Source organism: Artemia sp. Qi Xiang Cuo, chromosome 5 (genome assembly GCF_049724085.1).
Source record: "Artemia sp. Qi Xiang Cuo chromosome 5, ASM4972408v1, whole genome shotgun sequence".
Classification (NCBI taxonomy): Eukaryota; Metazoa; Arthropoda; class Branchiopoda; order Anostraca; family Artemiidae; genus Artemia; species Artemia sp. Qi Xiang Cuo.
The window spans coordinates 18,711,616-18,737,032 of NC_142798.1; the positions used below are offsets into that span (position 1 = coordinate 18,711,616).

The window sequence follows — 25,417 nt, forward strand, 5'->3', positions numbered from 1 at the left end:
AACTTGCAGCTTGGAAGTACTACTTGCCCTGCAACGGTAACACGGGTAGCCTCGCGACGGGCAACTTCAGACGGCGCACGCGGGGGTTCAAATACAAGAAATTCTGTTTTAGCAGGGTTAATAACCAGACCAATATTAGTATAACCTCGACTTAGGAGATCGATATTAGCTTGAAGGTTACAAAGCGATGTGCTCACCAGTAATATGTCGTCTGCGTAGCACAGTAGGCTCACATCCATACATTCAGTGTTAAAACCACCGTTAATCTTTTTTGTTACCGACGAGGTTAGTGAATTGAAGAGTACAGGGCTTAAAACCGACCCTTGACGCAGTCCCCGGTGAAGCTTAATCGGTTTCGACAGGAGTTCACTACTCAACTTAACACGGATAAGGCTACTCGAATACCAGTGCCATAGGACGGCCGCTACATGTGGGTTCACACCTTGGTGCAGCAGGTTCAAAATTAACTTTGAATGAATTACCGAATCGAACGCCGCGGACACATCTACTGCACAAATTAAAAGAGTCCGTGATTGATTCTGAGCTTTCGATACTATACGCGTAAGAAGGCGATGTGCAAATGCACAACCGAGGTGGCGACGGAACCCGAATTGTCGATTGTCAATTTTACACTTTCGTAACAGCTCAGGTAACAGAAGTCTCTCTAACACTTTGCTTAATGTACTAGAAACTGTTATAGGCCTATAGCTAGAGCAGAGGTTACTATTTTTTCCCTTCTTCAAGACGTTAGACACAATACCTAGGGCAAACGACCTAGGGACTGCACCAGAATCAAGGCACATTTGATATAGCAGCGTCAAGTGCTCAATGAGCAGAGGTGAGCCACAGCGGAGGTGTTCAGTCACAATTCCGTCGTGCCCGGGAGCCTTGCCCTTTCTCAGCTGCTTAATAACCTGGAGCACTTCGCCTATTGAGACGGTAAAATAGTTCCGTTGGCTCAAGAGGGACGCAAAAGCTCGTGAGAGCTCACTATCACTTTCTGTTGTTAGTTGGGCATGTTTAATCCCAAAAACTTCACTATAATGTTTTACCCACTGCTCCTCAGGTATGTTACTAGCAGGGTTTGTCACTGGTTTAGACTGTCTAAAAGACTTCCACATATATACAGGATTATTTGCTGCTTCTTGGGAAGCAAGTTCGGCTTCGGCAGCTTTAAGATCACTTACAGACTTATTATAAGTTTTTTTCGTGTTGCGTAACTGCTCAAACACTACACCTGACCTCGGCCTCGCGCAATCGCGCCATAAACACAGCCAAAACTTAGCACGAGCTTTGGCTTGCCTTACTTTAGGAGAGCGACTCCAGCCAGGCTTGCTGATTCCAGGTTTAAAACGGCGAGTGGGTACAGAAGCCTGCTCAGCCGTTTTCATTGCATGTATAATCTCAGTACAATAAATGTCTAGTGCTACCAAATCACTCGAGCCATGCATCAAGAGCTGAAAGGGAACTTTTATCTTTCCGAGAATCTCATCACATGTCTGTTTATACTGGTCGGCGTTTATTTTATTACACTCAGTCTTGGTAGCATAAATTTTGGGCTTATTCGGCCTACACGGGAAGAAGTTAGCCTTAAAGCACAAGCCCAGGTGATAACTTACTGTGTGCTCAGAGTCCACGGTGACTGGAGCACCTAGAGAGAAGTTACATAGCACATGGTCAATGTTTGTCGTTGAACCGGAATTATGGATGTACGTATATGCGTCAGTCTTTTCACAGAGATCATACCCAGCTGGGATTACTGAGAAGAAGATTTCGGAGAGCTTATTTGATGGGTTCGTTAAGTCGCACTGAAAGTCACCGCAGACTAGCACTCTTCGATTGCCCAGCCTAATAAGTAAGCGCGAGAGGCGGCCACAAGCTTCCGAGAACCGTTTTTCGGAGGAGAGGGTGTTTAGGTTTGTTGGTAGATAAACCGTGATCAGAACAAAACCCCCGGGGCCAGGAAAATCTACAGCGAGGAAGAACTCACACGATTCCAGCTTTTGACATTCAAGCGAACTGTCCGTTATGATAGCAGTGCCCCCACTAGGTCGACCACGGACTGAGGACCTTTTTGCTTCATGCATGAACACAGTTTTTTGATTCAACTGTTCGAAAAGACCAAAATTTTCGGAGGTGAGTAAATGTTCTTGTAAGCACACAACATTAAATTGACGGCATAGTTCTTTAACGTAGTCTAGTTTGACTGAATTGTGCCCATAGATATTTCGGCAGATGATGGAGAGAGAAGTCATTTCGTTGTAGTGGGCTTTTTCATAGCATTTCTAACTAGTGGGCATCTCATGCTGTATGAGGGGTGGGTGTTGTGGCCTTCTGGGCATAGAGCACATTTAACTGTGGTGGACGTGCATGGGGACGTCCGTGAAGCGACGTGGGCACCGGCGCACTTAGAGCACTTCGGAGCGTTGCTGCAGGCACTAGAGAGGTGCTCGAAAGATTGACAGTTAAAACATCTCTTGGGGAGCTCTTTATAGGCCTCAACCCGGAAGTGGGTGTAGTCTACAAATATTCCGCGTTTAATTGTCTGATCTCGCGCGAACGAGTCTTTAAATACAAGTTTCACTGTGCCAGAGGTGCCGAACCGGTGGACTTCCGTAACTTCGGAGTTCGCAGCAATAATTTCTTCCTCTGTGGTTGCCGGAGGAACGAATCTTGCCACCGCTAAAAACTTTGGTTTCCGGTAAGAAACCTTGACATCACGGACATTTTCTTTCAACATGTCTGCGAGGATTTGAGCTGAATCCGCCGTATCGAGAAAGGCAACTAACCCACCTTTTCGTTGAGTGATCTGGCGTATATGTCCTTTTCCACCGTTCTTTTCGATAAATTCCTTCTGTTTGGCACATGATTCAAGGCTTTCCGCCGGCACATTCGCTATCACTACAGGATTCTCAAGTCTTTCTGGTTTCGGTAGCGGGGGCCAGACAGTAGGGCCTGACGGAAGGTAGAACTTACACTGATCGATTAGTCCCTCTATTTTCTCTGTGCACTCGTTAACTCTAATTGAAAGAGAAGTCAGCACATCTTGCGGTATTCTAGGCACTTCGCAATTTTCCAGATAGTAAATCTATAGGTGAAATTGGCTGAGTTTTCTGCATTCTTGATAGCATCGTATAAATCACCCATGAAAACATCACTCTGCAAACCAGCTCGGCGGTCCTTCATTACATATTCATCTCCAAGTTGCCGCAAAATATCGTTCAGTTTGCAATGCGCAGCGTACAGAATGTCTTTTCCGTAAAATTTACGTCCCGTAGCAACCACCGCATCACGGGAAATATCGGCATATCGCAAACTTGTCTGAGCGAAATTCAGGACAGGCGCGTATATATATTCGTAAATAGTCTCTTGTGTCATACCAACGAACTTCACTGCTCGAGAGCTGAAAGTAGTCCAGAATCTTGAACGTTTTATTTTCTTTCGCACACAATACACCTTCACGCGTCGAGCGCTGAATGATCGCCTACTGAAATCACCCAGGAACAAGGGAAGCGTAAGTACCCCCTCACCTTTTCCCCGCAATTTTCGGGTAACTGAATACCAGCGGGTACAGTACGGCGCTTGCGGGGGGTTCCTTCCCCTCTTCTGCTTGCTCCCAGTAGAAATCAGCACCTTAATGATATGGGAGAAATTGTCTTTATAGATGGCGCCCCAATCAACTTAAGAAAAAAGATGGCGCTGGTGAGGATGTTCGAAAAGAAAGACCTATTCTAGGGATTGGAGAATCACTCAATTTAACTTAACTGTAAAATTGTCAATTAAAGGGTACAAATCAATATGAAAACAACCTCAAAGTAGTGCTATAACTTTATCCCATTAACAGCAAACAAGCAAACTCAGGCACATACACTCTGGAAATAATACAGATGGCGCTGAGTAATAACTTTAAGTAATAACTATAACTTTAAGTAAAACTCTAGGCTATGACTCTAAGCTAAAACTCTAAATTCTTAACTGTAACTAAACTAAACTTCCACTCTAACTAAAACTCTAAACTATTAACTAAAACTAAACTACACAACAACTCTAACTTAAACTCTAAGCTAAGACTCTAAGCTAAAACTACAAACTCTTAACTAAAACTACACCAAACTAAAACTCTAACTTAAACTGAAAGGTAAAACATCAAACTCTTAACAAAAATTTAACTAAACTAGAACTTCAAGAAAAATTCTAAGTTATGACTCTAAGCTAAAACACTCTATACTTTTAACTAAAACTAAACCAAGGGCTGGGTGGTCCTTTGGGAGCCCGGGGAGAGCCTTTGTGGGTCTGGAGGCCCTTGAGGACCGATTGGTCCTTTGGGAGCCCGGTGGACCTTTGGGGACCGGGGGGGGGGCCTTTGGGGGTCGGGGGTCCTCTGGGAGCCTGGGGGGCCTTTGGAGACTAGGGGAGGATCTTTGGGGGTCCGGGGGGCCCGTTGGGAGCCTGGGGGACCTTTGGGGACCGGGTGATGGCCTTTGGGACCCCGGTGGTCTGTAGGGAGCTCGATGGGCTTTGGGGGGCTCGGGGAGGGCCTTTGGCGGTCTGGGGAGGGCCTTTTGGGGCGCCGGGGGCCCTTTGGAATCCCAGAGAACCTTTGAGGACCGGGGGCTTCCTTCGGGGTTGGGGTAGGAGGATTTGAACCCTTTGGTGTTGGGGTAGAGGACCTCACAACACTGTTCAAATGGAACTTGTGTATTATAACGAACACAGAGTTTCACCATTAAATTCTCTTCTAAAATCTCTTCAAAAATCATATTTTATAAAGTCTCTAACAGTTTCGCCGAAACAACTCCATAAAATCGCTAAGATGCTCTTGGCTAAATAATCCCTAAGCGTAAGACAACATGTTCCTCTTGTTTAGCATCCCTGCGCTGTCGTACTTCAATTATTTAGAAACCTGATTCCCGTGCTAGAACAATTCATCGCTAAGATCTAATCTTTGCCTCGGAAACGATTCTCTTGTTAGAAGTCCAAATTAATTTCCCTTTCGTGAATCAATTCTCTTTAGAACAACAAATTAATTCCCCTTTCGTGTCAGTCAATCAATTATGACATCATCTGTCACGTGTGATCTAAACTTTGTACCGGAGACAATTCTCTTTGGAAATGCATCAAAGACATTAATTAACTTGAAATCATCTGCCAGACATTCCCTGGAAACAATTTGATTAATGACTGATAGCACAGGTGTTCCACGGAAACTCACAACGTTTGCATTGAACAACAAATATTGGAAACACGCGATCCCACAGAAACTCATATCATTTGCATTGAACAACAACAGGAAGGAAATGTCATTAACTTTGCCCGGAAACGATTTGGTTAATGACTCAATGATCCATGAAAATGACAAAGTTCCTGTTTTTCCATTCTCACTGACAAAATCCATAAAACCATCCATAAATGTGACAAAATTCCTGTTTTTCAAATTCTCACTGACAAAACCATAAACCACGTGGTTCGTACGAGAGTTATAGGGTCACCTCTACTTACGTCTTCCCGAAAGTAAATATTCCTTGTGATGTAACAAACGCCCGTTGATCATTTAAAACAGGGCTGACTTTAAAACCAGGAGTAGAGCTGACTTAAAACCATCTGGAAGATACTACTAGTGTATTGGTTTATTTGGATTATATGTGGCTGAATGAAACTGGTAGCGTTAAAAATAGTGTTTCTTGTAAAACCCCGATTTTCATAGCTTAAGAATTCCGTGCATTTTTCAGCATTATGAAAATTTCCTGAGGTATACAGATTTTATTTTGATATCAGAGAACTATCCAAATATGCATTGGGCGTTGACTTGTTATGTTTACCAACCGTAGTCTACTGACTGACAGCATAAAAATTAATAGATTCTACACAGAAGGTGCTTCTGTTTGTTCGACTTCGAAAAAGAACAAAAAAACAGAGATATTACTCGAGACGTTATGCAATCTAAGCGGACTTTAATGGGAACTAGGACCTTTGTTAGAGGTAATCTGAGGTTGGGGGTGTGGGTTGGACGGCTTTGGAAAAAATCAGACACATGAAAAAAGGTAGAGGGATATCTTGAAAATCTTAGGATTCAGGGGAGAGGAGGGTTTAAACCCCTAAGTGTATGGACCGGAATCGTAAGTTCTTTAAAAAAAATCTTTAATTCCAAGATAAAAATAGATATGCATTTTGAAAGACGTTCAGCAGTAAGTCCCCCAAACCCCTGAAACAAACCTTTTGTAATTATTCGGAAAAAGGAAAAAATTTAAAGTAGACTACACAGTTTACTAATTTACAAAAAAGAATATTTTCAATTCTCTGATTTTCTTATTTCTAATGTTTTTCTAATTTCTAATTAAACTTAATAAAAAAAATTGTACAGGGCAACGCTGCAATGATTATTGCTGTTGGATGGAGCAAAATACTTCATTTTGAGCCCCAATGTGGATATTTAGTAACATAAGAATACATGGAAGTATAGTAATATAGTAACATGATACATAAAATTTAGTCGTGATAAGAATATAGTTCTCTAAATATAATAAACAATATTTCGCCTATTTTAAATTATTCGCAATATATTACGAAGAGTTACTTCCTAATTACGCTGTTAAAAGACATTATACGGCTTTTCAGAATAAATAAGGACAAGGCTCTAGTCAGGCTTTACATTTCAGAAAAGAAAATCTAGCTAAAACTAAAAAAACAAAACTAGGTTTGAATCCGAAAAAGTACTTGTGTGAGTAGGGTATTTGGTGAGCTGCTGATTTTTTTTGCAGTTGAATTTTTAATAAATTATTACTCTGCTATTATAATATTTTTTCGTGCGTTTTTATCATCTGGTTAAATATTCGGATGGAACAAGGCCGTTTTCCTTCAGTACATTTTAAAAAAAATTACTAGAAAATTTATAATTTAACTCGCTTGAATTATAAGGCACACCACACATACTGTCATCAAGAATTTGTGGAAAAGGTAATTTGCATTTTTATATAATTTTTGTAACAATGTAAAGCTTTTATAAATACACGTCAATGTACTATAATAAATATTATTACGGTAATTATTATTTCCCAAAATTCCGAGTATCTTGAAGACAATATTGTATTCTTCTACGAACGAAATCCCGGGCATTATCCCGGGCGATATCCCGGCATTCTTGGTAGCTAAAGAACAAGACTACTGACCCCTTCTTTGTAAAAATAAGAGTGTTTTCCACCCTCCCAAACCCAAGGGAAACCGAATGTATCTGGCCAGTAAGTACTTGCTACAAGAAAAGTCACTCCTCAATGCTTTTCTATATTTTATGTGTTCTACGGAACTATACCCTGTCGTTGCAAGAAATTTATTACTTTACTGGGCACCCGTTCAATTTAATTTTACATGCTTCTAGCTAAAGATGAATCGTTGAGAGTGAAAGGTCGTTTCTACCAAGGGTAATATTAGCAAATACCTATTCGAAGATGCGCTCTCCAACAACCTGCTGAATAAATTACATTCTTTGCAGCGCGAAGCATTCTTTTTCAGGGTCGTCAACTTCCCAACCCATGCTTATGATTTTTACAATTACATTCGAAGTTTTTAGAATTTAGTCAATTGGAAATCAACGAAGTGTGGTGTTGGAAATGAAGTCGTATTTTGTGGTACTGGCGGTTTTCGCTTTCTTCTTTCTATCTACTCAGGTACTATATTCTCATTGTAATGTTTAAGTACTTTATATTTGGTGAATGATTATGTTCGGTTAAATGAGCTGGCACAGAGGTTCTAATCGCTAAGGCAAGATATTCAACTTATGAAAATATTTTTAAATTTTTTTTTCATATTGGAAAAATAGCCCTATATGATTAGAGGTTCCTTTTCAGAGTTAGGAGATGGACAGGGAGATCAACCATCTAGCTTTTACGGCTTAGACCTAACACTGATGGTGTCAATTGGCGAAAACTTGGGGGGGGGGCAAGCTGAATTTAAAAAGGAACTTGGATGGGGAGGGGTATTTTTGTTTACTTTTCAATAAAAATAAAAAATAAAGTATTTTTCAACATCCAGGAGGAGGTGAAAAAATGAAAGGTGACAAATGCTCCCTTACACCATCCCCACAAGAAACATCTCCAACCCAATCGAATTCCCTGCCTACCCCATAGCAAAGAAGAGGGCTGCTAAGACTCCCCTTAGAATGTTAAAAACACAGAAAATGTACAATCATATCGAATAATTACTAGAAAAAGTACATTTTTCATAGTTGAACCCCCTGCTCCGTGAAGAATTAGGAGCTCTCCCAAAATAAATTGACATATGCAGTTACTATCCGATACTTCTAGCTCATTCAAGGTATTACGGCTTTCACAATTTTCATGGTACCATGCCGCTAAAAAGCTAGGGTCTGATGTGCAATTAGTCAACGATTAACCAAGATAACTTCCCATAGAATTCGATAAAACTTTCAAACAGTTCGTGGTAACGAACTGTAAGTAAGGAGCGACCCGGCTCAATAGTAACCGAAACTCTTAAAAACGGAATTTTGATACGGAAAACGGATAGATATATCTATTGAATCGGCTTTTTATGCTGATTTCAAATATTTAAATTATAAATCATTTAGTTTAATTATACCCATCAAAGATTAAGACCCTGAGAAAATTTTCCGAATTTTTGAAAAATGGGGAAACATCCCCTAAAAGTCAAGTGATCTCAATGAAAATCCCCCATCAAATTTAGCGTATCAGAGAACCGTACTATATAGGTTTCAAGCTCCTATATGCAAAAATGTGGAATTTTGTTTTTTTTCCAGAAGAAAGATCACGGATGCATGTTTATTTGTTTCTTTTTTTTCCTTTTTTTTCCCAGGGGTGATCGTATTGAACCAGGGGTACTAGAATATCGGGAGAGGGTTTATTCAAGCGGAAATTAAAAGTTCTAATGCACTTTTCAAGTGGACAAAAAATTAGAGGGCAAATAGGCCCCCTCCCCTGCCCTTTTTTCCAAAAATTCTGATCAAAATTTTAAGATAGCCATTTTGTTCATCATAGTTGAAAGGCCAGAAAACTATGCCTTTGCGTATAACATGACCCCCCCCCCCTATAGCCCCAGGTGAAAGGTCTTTAAATTATGAAATTTGCCCATTGTTTGCACATAGTATTTGTTATTGGGATGTAGGCATACATTTCCGGGTGGGGGGGGGAGGACAAATTTTCTGCGGATTTTTTCCACGGGGATATTTTCTATGAGGAGGGAAGTTTCCAGGGATTGAAATTGTCAGGGGAAATTATATAGTGAGGGAATTTGCCAGAATTCCTAATACAAAATTCTTTTTATATGTCTTGCTTTCTCTTTTCCGTCTCAATTTTACGAGCGGAGTGGTTAAGCGTAATTGTCCGAAGTAAATTTTCACCGGAATTGAATTGTCTAGAGGATATTTCCGGGGGGAGGGGGTTTCTCCGTTGAGGTCGGGCCAGATTTTCTGGCATTATTTAAAAAACGAATATAAATTAAATAAAAAAAAACAAGTTTTTTCAACTGAAAGTAAGGAGCAAGATTAAAACTTAAAACGAACAGAAATTGTTACGTATATAAAGAGGGTTGTCCCCTCCTCAACACCTCGCTCTTTATGCTAATTTTTGAAGTTTGTCCCTAGTCTTTAATAACGACTCCTGAAAAACAAGGGCCGTTTAATTAGAACCATAAGACGCTTTTTAAAAGTTCCAAAAAACTTTAGCGTAAAGAGCAAGGTGTTGAGGAGGGGGCAACCCCCTTTATATGCGTAATAATTTTTTTTTGTTTTAAGTTCTAATGTTGATCCTTACTTTGAGTTGAAAACAACGTGTTTATTTTTATTTAATCTTTAAAAGAATCAATAGACGAGTTCTCAGAAATAATCTCACTTGGAGACCATTCTAAATGGAGATGTTTCGGCTTAGTTAGCGTTATGCTCACACAGAATTTTTGCGTCGGCCATTTTATTTAGCTTGGAATTACATATCTACAACGGTTGTTGCTGTTGCCTTAGAAAAAATATCAGAAAGACTGCCTGGCAAATCGATTGCTTGACAAAGCAACTAAAATTTCTTAAATCAGGAACTAAATCGCTGTAATAAGTGAATATTGCTCCTGAGTGAACATATGTTTGAACCTAGGGTAGAAATACTCGTCACGTTCATTAGATGAACCCAAAAAATGGACGTCTTTTAGTATTAACTCTCTAGATTCTTCTAAAAACATCTCACTTTCAAGGGTTTTCTCTGATTTTCAGCTCTTTTACAGGCTCTTTCCAATCAGTATTGCTGAGATTGCTCCAAGTTATTGAAGGTTTTAGCTCTTTTTAAAATTTTCAATTTTATAGGATCGATATGTTTTTGTTCATATCTTATCTTATTGATCCCTTTAAACGTAAGTAAAATGTACAGGTAAATTAAATAATTACTTAAAAATATATTTTACTTGGTTGGACCCCCCCCCTTGTGAAGAGTTAGGACTTTTCTGGAAATGAATTGACATATGCAGTTACTATATCTAACTTTGAGCTCATACAAGGTATTACGGCTTTCACAATTTTCATGGTAACTAGGGTCCAATATGCCATTAGTCAACAATTCTTTCAAACCACTTTTGCTAACAACATTGCTCCAATCTATTTAAGTTTGTAGCTCTCTTTAAATTTTCATTTTTATAGGATCGACAAATACAAAGTTTATAAACTTGTATGGGAGACATCACCCTTGACAAAACTCTTCATACACAATCACTACCAGCCATCCGTACAGCAGGATGGAACAGGGGTGGATCTAGAGGAACATCTGGGGAGGGGGGCAATGTGATAAGGGCACCAGTAAGTAAAATCTTGGGGGAGGGGCAATGTCTCGAGGATGTCAATAATTAACCAAATTGACAAATTTATTTAAAAAAAAAAGAATGAAAAACAGGAAAAAAAACAAGGAATGAGGGCACCAGAAAAAATCTTGTGTCTATTTTTTCTACAATCAATTTTAAAAACACAAAGATTCTCGGACCAAAGTAATGAGAAAATGTTTTTTTTATCATAGCTTATGCAATCTACATCTAAAATAATACCTAATAAAAATCGACTGGTGGTATTTCCCTATTTTTGGAGAGTTTTGAGAAAAACTACCGGTTTACTGAAAATAAAAACCCACACAAAAAAATGAATGTTATATTAGGAGTAGACAAGTCTTAAAGTATCTTGGAGATAAGAGGACTAATTTGTGAGGCTCTCAATAGCCGTTCGCCGAGCACAATATTAAAGACTTTTAGCATAAAATTTAAATTTTCCGAAAAAAAAATTGACTTCCAAACTGAAAAGTCATTAAGTAGCAGTAGCAATCAATAGCTAGTTCCAGGTAAGTATCAAAAACTTCGAATATATACTTTATTATTATTCAAAATTAAGAACTATTGAACGGTAACTAATCTCCAAAAGTCCAAATTATTTCTACCTATTTCCAGCTAAGATGCAAATTTTGGAGGTTACTGTATAGTCCAAACACTACACACAGACACCTTCACTTCCAATTTGTTTACAAATTGATAATCGAAAATAAATTAGTAATAAAATAATATTATATTATGCTTATTATTGTTCTATTAAACATATCCAGGGTTTTATGTTTCTACTCCTCAAAAATCATAAAGAGTTTCTTGATTTCAAAGAACTTCTTCCAACTTAGGGAAATATCATGAGTAAATTCATTCAAGATGTTTCATTTTTCTAAATAATTTTTCTATTGCTCTGTTTAATGTACGAAATAAATCTGACAGAGACATTTCATATTAGATTTAGGTATTGACACAGAAAATGCTACCATCAGTTTCAATTAGACTTTTTCGCAATGACATTGAACAAAAAGTGCAATTTTCGATGCCATATGGGACTTTACGATGAGAATATCAAGACGAATCTGAATAAAGCAGCGTAGATATAAAAGTTAGCTTCCAAACATATGAAGAATTGCCAACTAGTTTTGAATCACATGCTAAAAACCCTTAATGTTGTCTATATTGTCTTCCCTAAAATTAGACTCTGATTTACCTGTATGCAATATCAGCTTAGGTTGACTCACGTAATTCTTCTGTGAATATTAACACTAATAGAATGTGAGTTTTGTGAGGGTGTCATTTTTCTTTGTGTGGTTGTTTATGGTTATAATCGTGTCATGGTCATGTTTTAATGAATGTTTTATTGAAACAACACAGTATAACTTATGCGTACCAACTTAAGACAGGGCAGACAGAGAGATAGAGCTCGATGCCCTTTATCACCAGAAACAAACGCCAAAAAAATAAGGTTATCAGAAATAGAAGAAGAGACAAGACAATTAAAATAAAAAGAAAAAGTAAATAGAGATAGGGCTGGCAATAATCAAAAACAAACAAAATATTTGAATAGTCATCTACTGTAAGCTGAAACAACTGTCCTCTTTAAATTCTCTTTAAACGTTAACAGCATTGGTATTCACTTACTACTTTAAACAACCTATATTAAAGAACGATGGGCGCAGAGTATTATTTATTTATTATTTTTATGTTTTTTAGACCAGAGCACTTCGTATAAAAGGAGTTGTCATAGAAACTTCGAAAGGGGCTCATTCGATTGTAATTTGAAAGGACTGGTGACATTTTAGTAGGCGCAAGTGACTGGTGGGCAACCAGCCTCCCGTACCCATTATTTCCCCAAACACATCCAATCAAAATTTTGATATAGCCATTTTGTTCGGCGTAGTTGAAAAGTCCGGAAATTATGTTTTTGAGAATGACAACCTCCCAAAAGCCCTCAGGGAAATGTTGTATGGTTTTTATAGAAAGGGTGATCGTATAAACTTTTGAGGGGGCTCATTGGATTGGTACTCAAAAGTTGTAGTACTGTTTTCTAGATTCGAGTGATATGAGGGCATCTATCCCCCTCCCCCACACACGTCGTATTTTCCCGAAATGAATTTGATAGAAATTTTCAAATTGAGATTTGTTCAAAAATAGTCCAAAGATCACATAACAAGACCTTAACTTGAAACAGCCCCCCAGAGTAAAGAACGAAATGGGCACAATGTTATTATTACTATTATTTTTTTTAGACCAGGTCACTTCGTAAAGAAGGGGTTGTGGTAGAAACTTCGAAAGGGCCTGATTTGATTTGGAATTTAAAGGGCTAGTGCGATTTTAATGGTAGAAAGTGGTTAAAGGGCAACCAGACCCCACCCCCTATGCGTATCATTTCTTCAAACATATTCAATCAAAATCTTGAGATTCCCATTTTGTTCAGCGTACTTAAATGTTCCAGAAATTATGTGTTGGAGAATGACAATCCCCCCGACAGCTTTCAGGGCAAGAGATGTAAGTTATGTGCTGGAGGAATATAAGATTTTTATAGAAAGGGTGTGTATAAACTTCGGAGTGGACTCATTGGATTGGTAATCAGAAGTTCTAGTGTCCGCTATAATAGTCAAAGTGATCGGAGGTCGCCTATTACCCCCACACGTCGTATTTTCACGAAATGCATCTAATAGAAATTTTGAGGTAGGCATTTGTTAAAAAAAAAAAAAAACAGTCCAAAGATCAGATAACGAAATATCTTAGGCGGGTTGACGCAACACCCCTAAGTAAAGAGTGATGGGGGCACAAAGAATTATTTATTCCTTTTTTTATGTTTTTTTTTTAGACCAGGGCACTTCGTCTAGAAGGAGTTGTCGTAGAAACTTCGAAGGAGGCTCATTCGATTGGAAATTGAAAATTCTAGTGCCCTTGAAAAGAGTCAAAAGTGAATGGAAAGCAGCCAACAACCCCCCCCCCCCTCCCAAGCCTACCATTCCCCAAAATACAATCGATCAAAATTTTAAGAGAGTTATTTTGTTCAGCATTGTTAAAAGGTCCAGTAATTAAATCTTTGAGGATATCAACCACCTCACAATCTTTAGGGCAAGAGCTTTACATTAGGCAGTTAGTTCACAGTTTTTCTTAGAGTAGCCAATATGTTATTGACAAAGGTATACATGTTTGAACTTTACTTTCCAAAAAAACGAAGGGAATCCAGGTGAGCCTTTAAGAGAATGTTTAGGGGAGTGTTGAACTAAATGGAAATATATTATTTGTAGGCTATATGGATTGTCAAAAGGGCGTAACTCAGCAATGACTGAGTATATTAATTTGGAACTTTTAGGAAATGATAAGGGAGATGACCAAAGAGGCAATATTTGCATCCTATCATTACTACTACAAATGTCATTACTACTACTGCTAACACACTACTCCATTTACAGTATTGAGGAGAAGTTTGAACTAAACCGAAAGATGCTATGTGCCTGTATATTGCCAAAAGAGAGTATCTACAGAATTTATTTGGGTATTAAGATGGAATTTTCAGATAAGGCTTAAAGGGGAAGATCATTTGACCAAAAGGCAATATGTGCACGCTACCACTAATAATACTATCACTGCTACATTTACTGCTACCACTACTACTTCTACTTCAACTACTGCTTCTATTTCAACTACTTGTAAGTCTAAGAGCATTTACATGAATTAATTAAAACAAATTCTACAAAATAAGTTTTTCAAAGAAAAGTAAAGAACTCCATTAAACCAAAAATGAGCAAAAATAAAATCAAATAATCTACCAATCGTGAATCTTACACAAATCAGCATCAATAAATAAATGAAACCCAAAACGAACAGAAATTACAATAAATAACCGAGTCAAACTCAAAACGAGCAGAAATTAACAGGAGTAGGGATCAAAACCCCTATTCCTTCTGAAGGCCAGAACATAATTTGCACTTTACTGAAAAAATATAAATGTTTTTACTTTTATAACTTTAATAATTCAAGTAATGTTAACATTTTGATTAATAAATATCAGTATATGTATATTAAACTGACAATGCACAATCATTTGTATTTTTTCAGTAAAGTGCAAATTATGTTCTGGCCTTGGGAAGGCATAGGGGTTTTGAATTTAGTTCCATAAAGTTTCAATATATTCAAAAATTTTCACCTTAATACCCTTTCAATAGCAGCAGTAGTAGCAGTAGAATTAATAGTAGTAGCCTTAGCTTTAGCTGCAGTAGTAGTACTAGAAGTAGCAATAATAGTAGCAGTAGTTGTAGTATGAGTAGAACCAATAGCATTAGGATGCAAATACTTTATTTTGGTTTGTTCAACATCCCCCACAACAATCCCAATTAGTTTCAACTTCACGCACCGAACTGTTCCTAAGAAATTGCTGTTATGCCCTTTAGACAACCTGCATACAGACGTCGTGTTGTCATTCAGTTCACCTTGCCCCTCAAATTTCCTTGAAAATGTCACCTTCATACCCTTTAGCATAGTCGTAATAGTAGTCACAGTAGTATTATTGGTATTAGTAGTAGTATTAATAGTAATAGCGGTAGTACTAGTAGTAGCAGTAGTATTAGCGTACTGCCTTTTGGTGAGTAGAACACCCCTCTCATAAAGTACTGGAAGTTTCAACTTAATAAAATTAGCCATTGCTATGCCATTGCTGTTATGTCCTTTTGATAACCTGTTTTTTCATACACTTCTTGAAATTTCATGGGCAGCGCAATCGCGCTGCCTAAGTAAAGAACGATGTTGGCACAATGTTTTATTTCTTTAGACCAACGCACTTCGTATCGAAGGAGTTGTCGTAGAAACTTGGAAAAGGGCTCATTCGATTGGAAATTGGAGTGGCTAGTGCCCTTTTTAATAGTCGAAAGTGATTGGAAGGCAGCCAACACCCTTTCCACGCCCACCATTTCCCAAATACATCCAACAAAAATTTTGAAATAACAATTTTGTTCAGCTTAGTTGATTTCCAAATAGAAATTATGTCTTTGAGGAGGACACTCCTCACAGCCCTCAGGCCAAGGGTTGTTAGTTATGCCCTGGGGGCATATACAGTTTTTATAGAAAGCTTAGTCGTAGAAAGTTGAAAAAAGGCTCATTCATTTGGAAATTCACAGGGCTAGTGCCCTTTTTAATAGTCGAAATTGATTGGAAGGTAACTAACCCCCCTCTTACGCCCACCTTTTCCCCAAACACATTCAATCAAAATTTTGAGATAGTCATTTTGTTCAACGTTGTTGAAAAGTCCGGAAATTAGGTCTTTGATGATGACAACCCCTCCTCCCCCAGACTCTTCAGGCCAAGAGTTGTAAGTTATGTCCTGGGGCATATAAGGTTTTTATAGAAAACGTTGTCATAAAAACTTCAAAAAGGGCCCATTGGATTGAAAGTTGAGAGGGCTATTGCCCTTTTTAATAGTCGAAAGTGAATGGAAGGTCACTAAAACCCTTTCCACACCCACCATTTATCCAAACACATCCAATCAAAATTTTGAAATAGCCATTTTGTTCAAAGTCGATGAAAGGTCTGGAAATTGTATCTTTGAGGATGACACTCCCCCCACAGCCCTCATGGTAATGGTTGTAAGTTATGCCTTGGGGGCATATAGAGTTTTTATTGAAAGCTTTCTCGTAGAACCTTGAAAAAATACTCATTCAATTGGAAATTCAAAGGGCTAGTGCCCTTTTTAATAGTCGAAAGCCTGATTTGATCCAATCAAAATTTTTAGATAGCCATTTTGTTCAAAGGAGTTAAAAGTTTTAGAAATTAGGTGTTTGAGGATGATAGCCCCCTCAGAGTTCTAAGGGCAAGGGTTGTAAGGGTTGTATGTTTAAAACTAAAAGTTGTTTCGAAACTAAATCAGAAGGCTTTTTGTGCATGGTTGGCAATAAGAAACATCAGCAATATATCGAAAACAACTGGGGCATTAACTTGAAACTTTCGGGGCTAGTACTATTACTACTTCTACTATTAAAATTTAAATAAATCAGAAGAGTGAAAGTGTATGCTGGTTGTCAAAGAGTATAGAAAGAATTTTTGGCAATGATATTAAGTTTTATTCTTCAGCTCAACTTAAGGAGGTATAAAATTAAAATTAAATAATACTATTCGTGTCAGGAATAATAATTGTTGAAAAAGTTTCTCCGAAAGATATACTGAAAGATAGTTCTTAGTCTTATTTATCAGAGGCAACGCTGTAGCGTTGCCTATAGTAAAGGCCATACGGCTCCAATGTTTTATTAATTTTTTTTGCCAGAGGCACTTCATATGGAAGGAGTCGTCGTAGAAATTTCAAAGGGGGCTCATTCGATTGGAAATTGAGAGTTCTAGTGCTCTTTTTAATAGTAAAAAATGATTGGATTGCAACTAGCCCCCCCACGCCCATCATTCCCCCAAACACATCCAATCAAAATGTTTAGATAGCCATTTTGTTCAGCGTAGTTGATTTTCACATAGAAAATATATTTTTGAGGAGGATACTCGCCCAAAACCCTCAGGGCAAGGGTTTTGAGTTATGCCCTGGGGGCATAAAAGGTTTTTATAGAAGGCGTTGTCGTAGAGACTTCAAAACAGGCTCATTCGATTGGAAATTAAAGAGCTAGTGCCCTTTTTAATAGTCGAAAGTGATTGGAGTGTAACTAGTCCCCCTCCCCCCTACGCCCATCATTTCCCCAAACACATCCAATCAAAATTTTGAGATAGCCATTTTGTTCAGCATAGTTGATTTCCAGATAGAAAACATATTTTTGAGGAGGACACTCCCCCACAACCCTCAGGGCAAGGGTTTTAAGTTATGCCCTTTGGGCATATAAGGTTTTTATAGAAGGCGTTGTCGTTGAAACTTCAAAACATGCTCATTCAATTGGAAATTAAAGGGCTAGTGCCCTTTTCAATAGTCGAAAGTGATTGGAGTGTAACTAGCCCCCTTCCCCCCCCCCACGCCCACTATTTCCCCAAACATCCAATCGAAATTTTGAGATATCCTTTACCTTCTTCCGAGCTTATTTCCCGATACAAAATTTATTTTACAGAGTGACAATAATCCAAAACTCTCAAAGCAAGATGTTACAGTAATGTCCTGGGGGCCTATACGGTTTGTAATAAAGGCGGTGTTGTAGAAACTTCAAAAAATGCTCATTCCATTGGAAATTAAAGGGCTAGTGCCCTTTTTAATAGTCGAAAGTGATTGGAGTGCAACTAGCCCCCCTATGCCCATCATTTCCCTAAACACATCCAATCAAAATTTTGAGATAGCCATTTTGTTCAGCGCAGTTGATTTCCAGATAGAAAATATGTTTTTGAGGAGGACACTCCCCTAGAACCTTCAGGGCAAGGGTTTTAACATATCCACTGGGGGCATATAAGGTTTTTATAGAAGGCGTTGTCGTAGAAACTTCAAAAAAGGCTCATTCGATTGGAAATTCAAAGGGATAGTGCCCTTTTTAATAGTTGAAAGTGATTGGAGGGCACCTAGCCCCCCCCCCCAACGCCCATCATTCCCCCAAACACATCCAATAAAAATTTTGAGATAGTCATTTTGTTCAGCGTAGTTGATTTTCAGACAGAAAACATGTTTTTGAGGAGGACAATCCCCCACAACCCTCATGGCAAGGGTTTTAAGTTATGCCCTGGGGGCATATAAGCTTTTATAGAAGGCGTTGTCATAGATACTTCAAAAAAGGCTCATTCCATTGGAAATTCAAAGGGATAGTGCCCTTTTTAATAGTCAAAAGTGATTGGAGGGCAACTAGCCCCCCCCTCTACGCCCATCATTCCCCCAAACACATCCAATCAAAATTTTGAGATAGCCATTTTTGTTCAGCGTAGTTGATTTCCAGATTATATTTTTGAGGAGGACACTCCCCAACAACCCTCAGGGCAAAGGTTTTAAGTTATGCCCTAGGGGTATATAAGGTTTTTATAGAAGGCGTTGTCGTAGAAACTTCAAAACATACTCATTCGATTGGAAATTAAAGGGATAGTGCCCTTTTTAATAGTCAAAAATGATTGGAGGACAACTAGCCCCCCCCACGCCCATCATTTCCCAAAACACATCCAATCAAAATTTTGAGATAGCCATTGTGTTCAACGTAGTTGATTTTCATATAGAAAACATGTTTTTGAGGAGGACAGTCCCCCACAACCCTCAGGGCAAGGGTTTTAAGTTATGCCCTGGAGGCATATAAGCTATTATAGAAGGCGTTGTCATAGAAACTTCAAAAAAGGGTCATACGATTGGAATTTCAAAGGGATAGTGCCCTTTTTAATAGTCAAAAGTGATTGGAGGGCAACTAGCCCCCTCTACGCCCATCATTCCCCCAAACACATCCAATCAAAATTTTGAGATAGCCATTTTTGTTCAGCGTAGTTGATTTCCAGATTATATTTTGATCCCTCAGGGCAAGGGTTTTAAGTTATGCCCTGGGGGCATATAAGATTTTTATAGAAGGCGTTGTCGTAGAAACTTCAAAAAAGCCTCATTCGATTGGAAATTAAAAGGGATAGTGCCCTTTTTCATAGTTGAAAGTGATCCTAGGGCAACTAGCCCCCCCCCCACGCCTATCATTCCCCCAAACACATCCAATAAAAATTTTGAGATAGCCATTTTGTTCAGCGTAGTTGATTTTCCGATAGAAAACATGTTTTTGAGGAGGACAATCCCCCACAACCGTCATGGCAAGGGTTTTAAGTTATGCCCTGGGGGCATATAAGCTTTTATAGAAGGCGTTGTCATAGATACTTCAAAAAAGGCCCATTTGATTGGAATTTAAAAGGGATAGTGCCCTTTTTAATAGTCAAAAGTGATTGGAGGGCGACTAGCCCCCCCTCTACGCCCATCATTCCCCCAAACACATCCAATCAAAATTTTGAGATAGCCATTTTTTTCAGCGTAGTTGATTTCCAGATTATATTTTTGAGGAGGACACTCCCCCACAACCCTCAGGGCAAGGGTTTTAAGTTATGCCCTAGGGGTATATAAGGTTTCTATAGAAGGCGTTGTCGTAGAAACTTCAAAACAGGCTCATTCGATTGGAAATTAAAGGGTTAGTGCCCTTTTTAATAGTCCAAAGTGATTGAAGGGCAACTAGGCCCCTCCCCCCACGCCCATCATTTCCCCAAACACATCCAATCAAACTTTTGAGATAGCCATTTTGTTCAGTGTAGTTGATTTCCAGATAGAAAATACGTTTTTGAGGAGGAAACTCCCCCCCAACCCCCAGGGCAAGAGTTTTAAGTTATGCCCTGGGGGTATATAAGGTTTTTATAGAAGGAGTTGTCGTAGAAACTTCAAAACAGGCACATTCAATTGGAAATTCAAAGGGCTAGTGCCATTTTTAATAGTCGAAAGTGATTGGAGGGCAAGTAGCCCCCCTTCCACGCCCATCATTCTCCCAAACACATCCAATCAAAATTTTGAGATAAAAATTTTGTTCAGCGTAGTTGATTTCGAGATAGAAAATATGTATTTGAGGAGGACAATCCCCACAACCCTCAGGGCAATGATTTTAAGTTATACTCTGGGGGCATATAAGGTTTTTATAGAAGGCGTTGTCGTTGAAACTTCAAAACATGCTCATTCAATTGGAAATTAAAGGGCTAGTGCCCTTTTCAATAGTCGAAAGTGATTGGAGTGTAACTAGCCCCATACCCCCCCCCCCCACGCCCACTATTTCTCCAAACACATCCAATCAAAATTTTCAGATAGCCATTTTGTTCAGCGTAGTTGATTTCCAGATAGAAAATATGTTTTTGAGGAGCACACTCCACCACAACCATCAGGGCAAGGGTTTTAACTTATACCCAGGGGGCACATCAGGTTTTTATAGAAAGCGATGTCGTATAAACTTCAAAACAGGCTCATTCGATTGGAAATTAAAGGGCTAGTGCCCTTTTTAATAGTCGAAACTGATTGGAGTGCAACTAGCCCCCGCCCCCCCCCCACGCCCATAATTTCCCTAGACACATCCAATCAAAATTTTGAGATAGCCATTTTGTTCAGCGCAGTTGATTTCCAGATATAAAGTATGTTTTTGGGGAGGACACTCCCCCAGAACCATCAGGGCAAGGGTTTTAAGATATGCCCTGGGGGCGTATAAGGTTTTTAAAGAAGGTGTTGTCGTAGAAACTTCAAAAAATGCTCATTCGATTGGAAATTCAAAGGGATAGTGCCCTTTTTCATAGGATAAAGTGATTGAAGGGTAACTAGCCACCCCCCAACGCCCATAATTCCCCCAAACACATCCAATAAAAATTTTGAGATAGCCATCTTGTTCAGCGTAGTTGATTTTCAGATAGAAAACATGTTTTTGAGGAGGACAATCCCCCACAACCGTCATGACAAGGGTTTTAAGTTATGCCCTGGGGGCATATAAGCTTTTATAGAAGGCGTTGTCATAGATACTTCAAAAAAGGCTCATTTCATTGGATATTCAAAGGGATAGTGCCCTTTTTAATAGTCAAAAGTGATTGGAGGGCAACTAGCCCCCCCCCTCTACGCCCATCATTCCCCCAAACACTTCCAATTAAAATTTTGAGATAGACATTTTTGTTCAGCGTAGTTGATTTCCAGATTATATTTTTGAGGATGACACTCCCCAACAACCCTCATGGCAAAGTTTTTAAGTTATATCCTTGGGGCATATAAGGTTTTTATAGAAGGCGTTGTCGTAGAAACTTCAAAACAGGCTCATTCGATTGGAAATTAAAGGGCTAGTGCCCTTTTTAGTATTCAAAAATGATTGGAGGGCAACTAGCCCCCCCACGCCCATCATTTCCCAAAACACATCCAATCAAAATTTTGAGATAGACATTTTGTTCAGCGTAGTTGGTTTTCATATAGAAAACATGTTTTTGAGGAGGACAATCCCCCACAACCCTCAGGGCAAGGGTTTTAAGTTATGCCCTGGGGGCCTATAAGTTTTTATAGAAGGTGTTGTCATAGAAATTTCAAAAAAGGCTCATTCGATTGGAAATTCAAAGGGATAGTGCCCTTTTTAATAGTAAAAAGTGATTGGAGGGCGACAAGCCCCCCCACTCCCCTCTACGCCCATCATTCCCCCAAACATATCCAATCAAAATTTTGAGATAGCCATTTTTTTCAGCGTAGTTGATTTCCAGATTATATTTTTGAGGAGGACACTCCCCAACAACCCTGAGGGCAAGAGTTTTAAGTTATGTCCTTGGGGCATATAAGGTTTCTCTATAAGGCGTTGTCGTAGAAACTTCAATACAGGCTCATTCCATTGGAAATTAAAGGGCTACTGCCCTTTTTAATGGTCGAAAGTGATTGGAGGATAACTAGCCCCCCCTCCCTACGCCCATCATTTCCCCGAACACATCCAATCAAACTTTTGAGATAGCCATTTTGTTCAGTGTAGTTGATTTCCAGATAGAAAATATGTTTTTGAGGAGGGCACTCTCCCACGACCATCAGGGCAAGGGTTTCAAATTATTCCCTGGGGGCATATAAGGTTTTTATAGAAGGCGTTGTCGTAGAAACTTCGAAACAGTCACAGTCAATTGGAAATTCAAAGGGCTCGTGCCCTTTGTAACAGTCAAAAGTAATTTGAGGGCAACTAGCCCCCCTTCCACGCCCATCATTATCCCAAACACATCCAATCAACATTTTGAGATAAACATTTTGTTCAGCGTAGTTGATTTCCAGATAGAAAATATCTTTTTGAGGAGGACAATCCTCCACAACCCTCAGGGCAAGGGTTTTAAGTTATGCCCTGGGGGCATATAAGGTTTTTATAGAAGGTGTTGTCGTAGAAAATTCTAAAAAGGCTCATTCGATTGAAAATTCAGAGGGATAGTGCCCTTTGTAATAGTCGAAAGGGATTTAAGGGAAATTAACCCCCTTCTCACAACCACCTTTTCCGCAAAAACCTTCAATCGAAATCTTATAACGACTATTCTATTAAGTATAGTTTAAAGGTCTAGAAATTAGATTTTTGAGGATTAGAACTCCCCCACATCCCTTAAGGCACGGGTTTAAATTTAAGGATACTCCGAGTCCGTGATAGTATTTCTTATGGAAGGATGCTCGCAAAAACTTTAGAGAGGGCTCATTTGATGGAAAATTGAAAGTTCTTGTTCACTTTTTAAGAGTCGAAGAGATTGAAGGGTAACTAGCCCCTCTCCCTCCTCCACGCCCTAAATGCATCAGATAAAATTGTGAGATAGAAATTTTGCTAAAATAGTTCAAAGTTCTGATAACAAAAAACTCCGGTGTTGATACAGCCCACCAGGGCCCAGGGGTAGGCGTTTTAAGCAATGCCCTGGGGAAAAATTTGTTAGAGGGGGCTTTTAACACATTGGAAGGAATTTTGTATGGGAAGAACACAAATGAACTAAAAAATATTTCTCCAATTATAAGGTTAAAATGCATACTCTGTGATAGATGCGAAATTGCTTTGGCACACAAATACATATTAAGGTAAATTCCAAACAGTCGTGATCCCTTTGTGTCAGCAAGTGAAATGGTCTAAACCCCCTTATTGGAGCTATATTTTCAATCCATTCATTGTTGTCAATCGCTGTCCACAAGTTATGCAAGCTGTCTATTGTTCATATATAAGGTTTTTATCAAAGAAGTAATCGTGTAGACTTTGAAAAAGCCTCATTCGATTTAAATTCAAAGTTCTAGATCCGTTTTTTAAAGTCAAGAATAACCGGACAGTAAGCACCCCCCCATGCCAAAAAAACTTGAAACTTTTTGTAATCAAAAACGAACAAAAATTAATTAAAAAAAACTCCGAAAAATAAGTTTTTCAAATAAAAGTAAAGGCCATTTTAAACTTAAGCTCAAGAGATACAAATACCTGTTAAAATTCAAACTCAAAACGAACAGAAATTAATATTAAAGAATAAATTAAACCCAAAACGAACAGAAATTAAATAAACAATCATAGCAAAAAACATACAACAAGTAATAATATAAATGAATAAATATATCTTAAAGCGAGTAATACTTAGATTGAATATGAAAATCAAGCTTAAAACGAAAACAAATATTTTGATATTAAAGTATAAATGAAACTTAAAATGAACAGAAATTAAATAAACAATCAATGCGAACAAACATACAATATATATTAATGTAAATGAATAAATAAATCTTAAAACGAGTGAAACTTAAATTGAATATGCAAATCAAGTTTGAATCGAATAAAAATAACTACAAACAAGAGTTTGGGTATCGTCTCACTGCAAAAGCCTAAAACCTACTGCGTCATTGGCGGTTTACTGAAAACGAGTTATATTACAAATGTTTTCTTTTGTGCTTAATATTGAAAATAAATATTAAAATTACAGTAAAATTTTAAACTGATGAACTTTTAGCAATTAATATCCTTATGCATCAAATATTCAGTTTAATTTATTAGTTCTTTTCAAGATTGGTCAAAACAAATATAGTTTCACTACAAGCAAAATTTGGATACTGCCCGCTTCTTTAACTGTAAAACCTAAAGCCTTCTGCGTCGTTCGTGCTTCACTGAAAACGAATTACTCATATATTACAAATTTATTGTTTTCCAGTTCTTACAGCATTGAAAATGAAAATAAAAATTACAGTGAAAAAAAATCTTGAACTGATGGATCGTTCAACATTTAATATCATTATATATCTAATATTCAATTTGATTTTGTTTATACTTTCCAAGACTGTTCAAGACTCATATAGTTTTGCCATTTTTTTTTTTAACTCTGCCATTTTTTGTAACTAATCGTCTTGGTTTGTTATAAAAAAATTTTGTGGCTTCTAGGCATTTCTATTTGAGCGGAAAACCGCACCTTAATCTATGTGGAAGATACATTTTCTTGCATGAAACACCAAAATATAATAAAATGTCAAGTTTCAGAGTATTCCACCACTCGTAAGCAAGTGCCATTGGTATTTTTTAATCCGCATGGTCAATTTAGCGGGTGGAGAGTAGGCGTATGGTTCACATTTTCACATCACGTTCACATCACGTGGTATGGTTCACATTTTCAACACCTGGCGTCCGGACTATCATATAATCTACCAAGCATACAACTACCTCAAATCAGTATCAATAAATAAATGAAACCCAAAACGAACAAAAATTAAAATAAATATTAGAGTCAAACTCAAAACGAGCATAAATTAATGTGAGTAGGGTTCAAAACCCCTATGCTTTCTAAAAGCCAGAATATAATTTGTACTTTACTGAAAAAATATTCAAATGAGTTTACTAAAAAAAAAGTGTGCATTGTCAATTTAATATACATATGCTGATATTTATTCCCTAAAATCTTAATTAATTTCTGATTTCTCAAAGTTACAAAAGTGAAAATATTTCAAAGAATTGTTTTCAGTAAAGCGCCAATGACGCAGTAGGTTTTAGGCTTCTGCAGTGAGACGATACCCAAACTCTTGTTTGTAGTTATTTTTATTCGATTCAAACTTGATTTGCATATTCAATTTAAGTTTCACTAGTTTTAAGATTTATTTATTCATTTACATCAATATATATTGTATGTTTGTTCGCATTGATTGTTTATTTAATTTCTATTCGTTTTAAGTTTCATTTATACTTTAATAGCAAAATATTTGTTTTCGTTTTAA

The 25,417-nt window shown here is 38.0% G+C and overlaps 1 protein-coding gene across 1 annotated transcript in view; it reads left to right on the forward strand.

The window, feature by feature from the left end:
- The first annotated feature begins 7,504 nt into the window (after positions 1–7,504).
- LOC148951907 (uncharacterized) overlaps positions 7,505–25,417 on the forward strand; it is a 41,940-nt gene continuing 24,027 nt past the window's right edge. Inside the window, exon 1 of the mRNA XM_089088757.1 lies at positions 7,505–7,661. Coding sequence (XP_088944883.1) covers positions 7,605–7,661 — 57 coding nt within the window. The 5' untranslated portion in view covers positions 7,505–7,604. The remainder of the gene's footprint in view (positions 7,662–25,417) is intronic.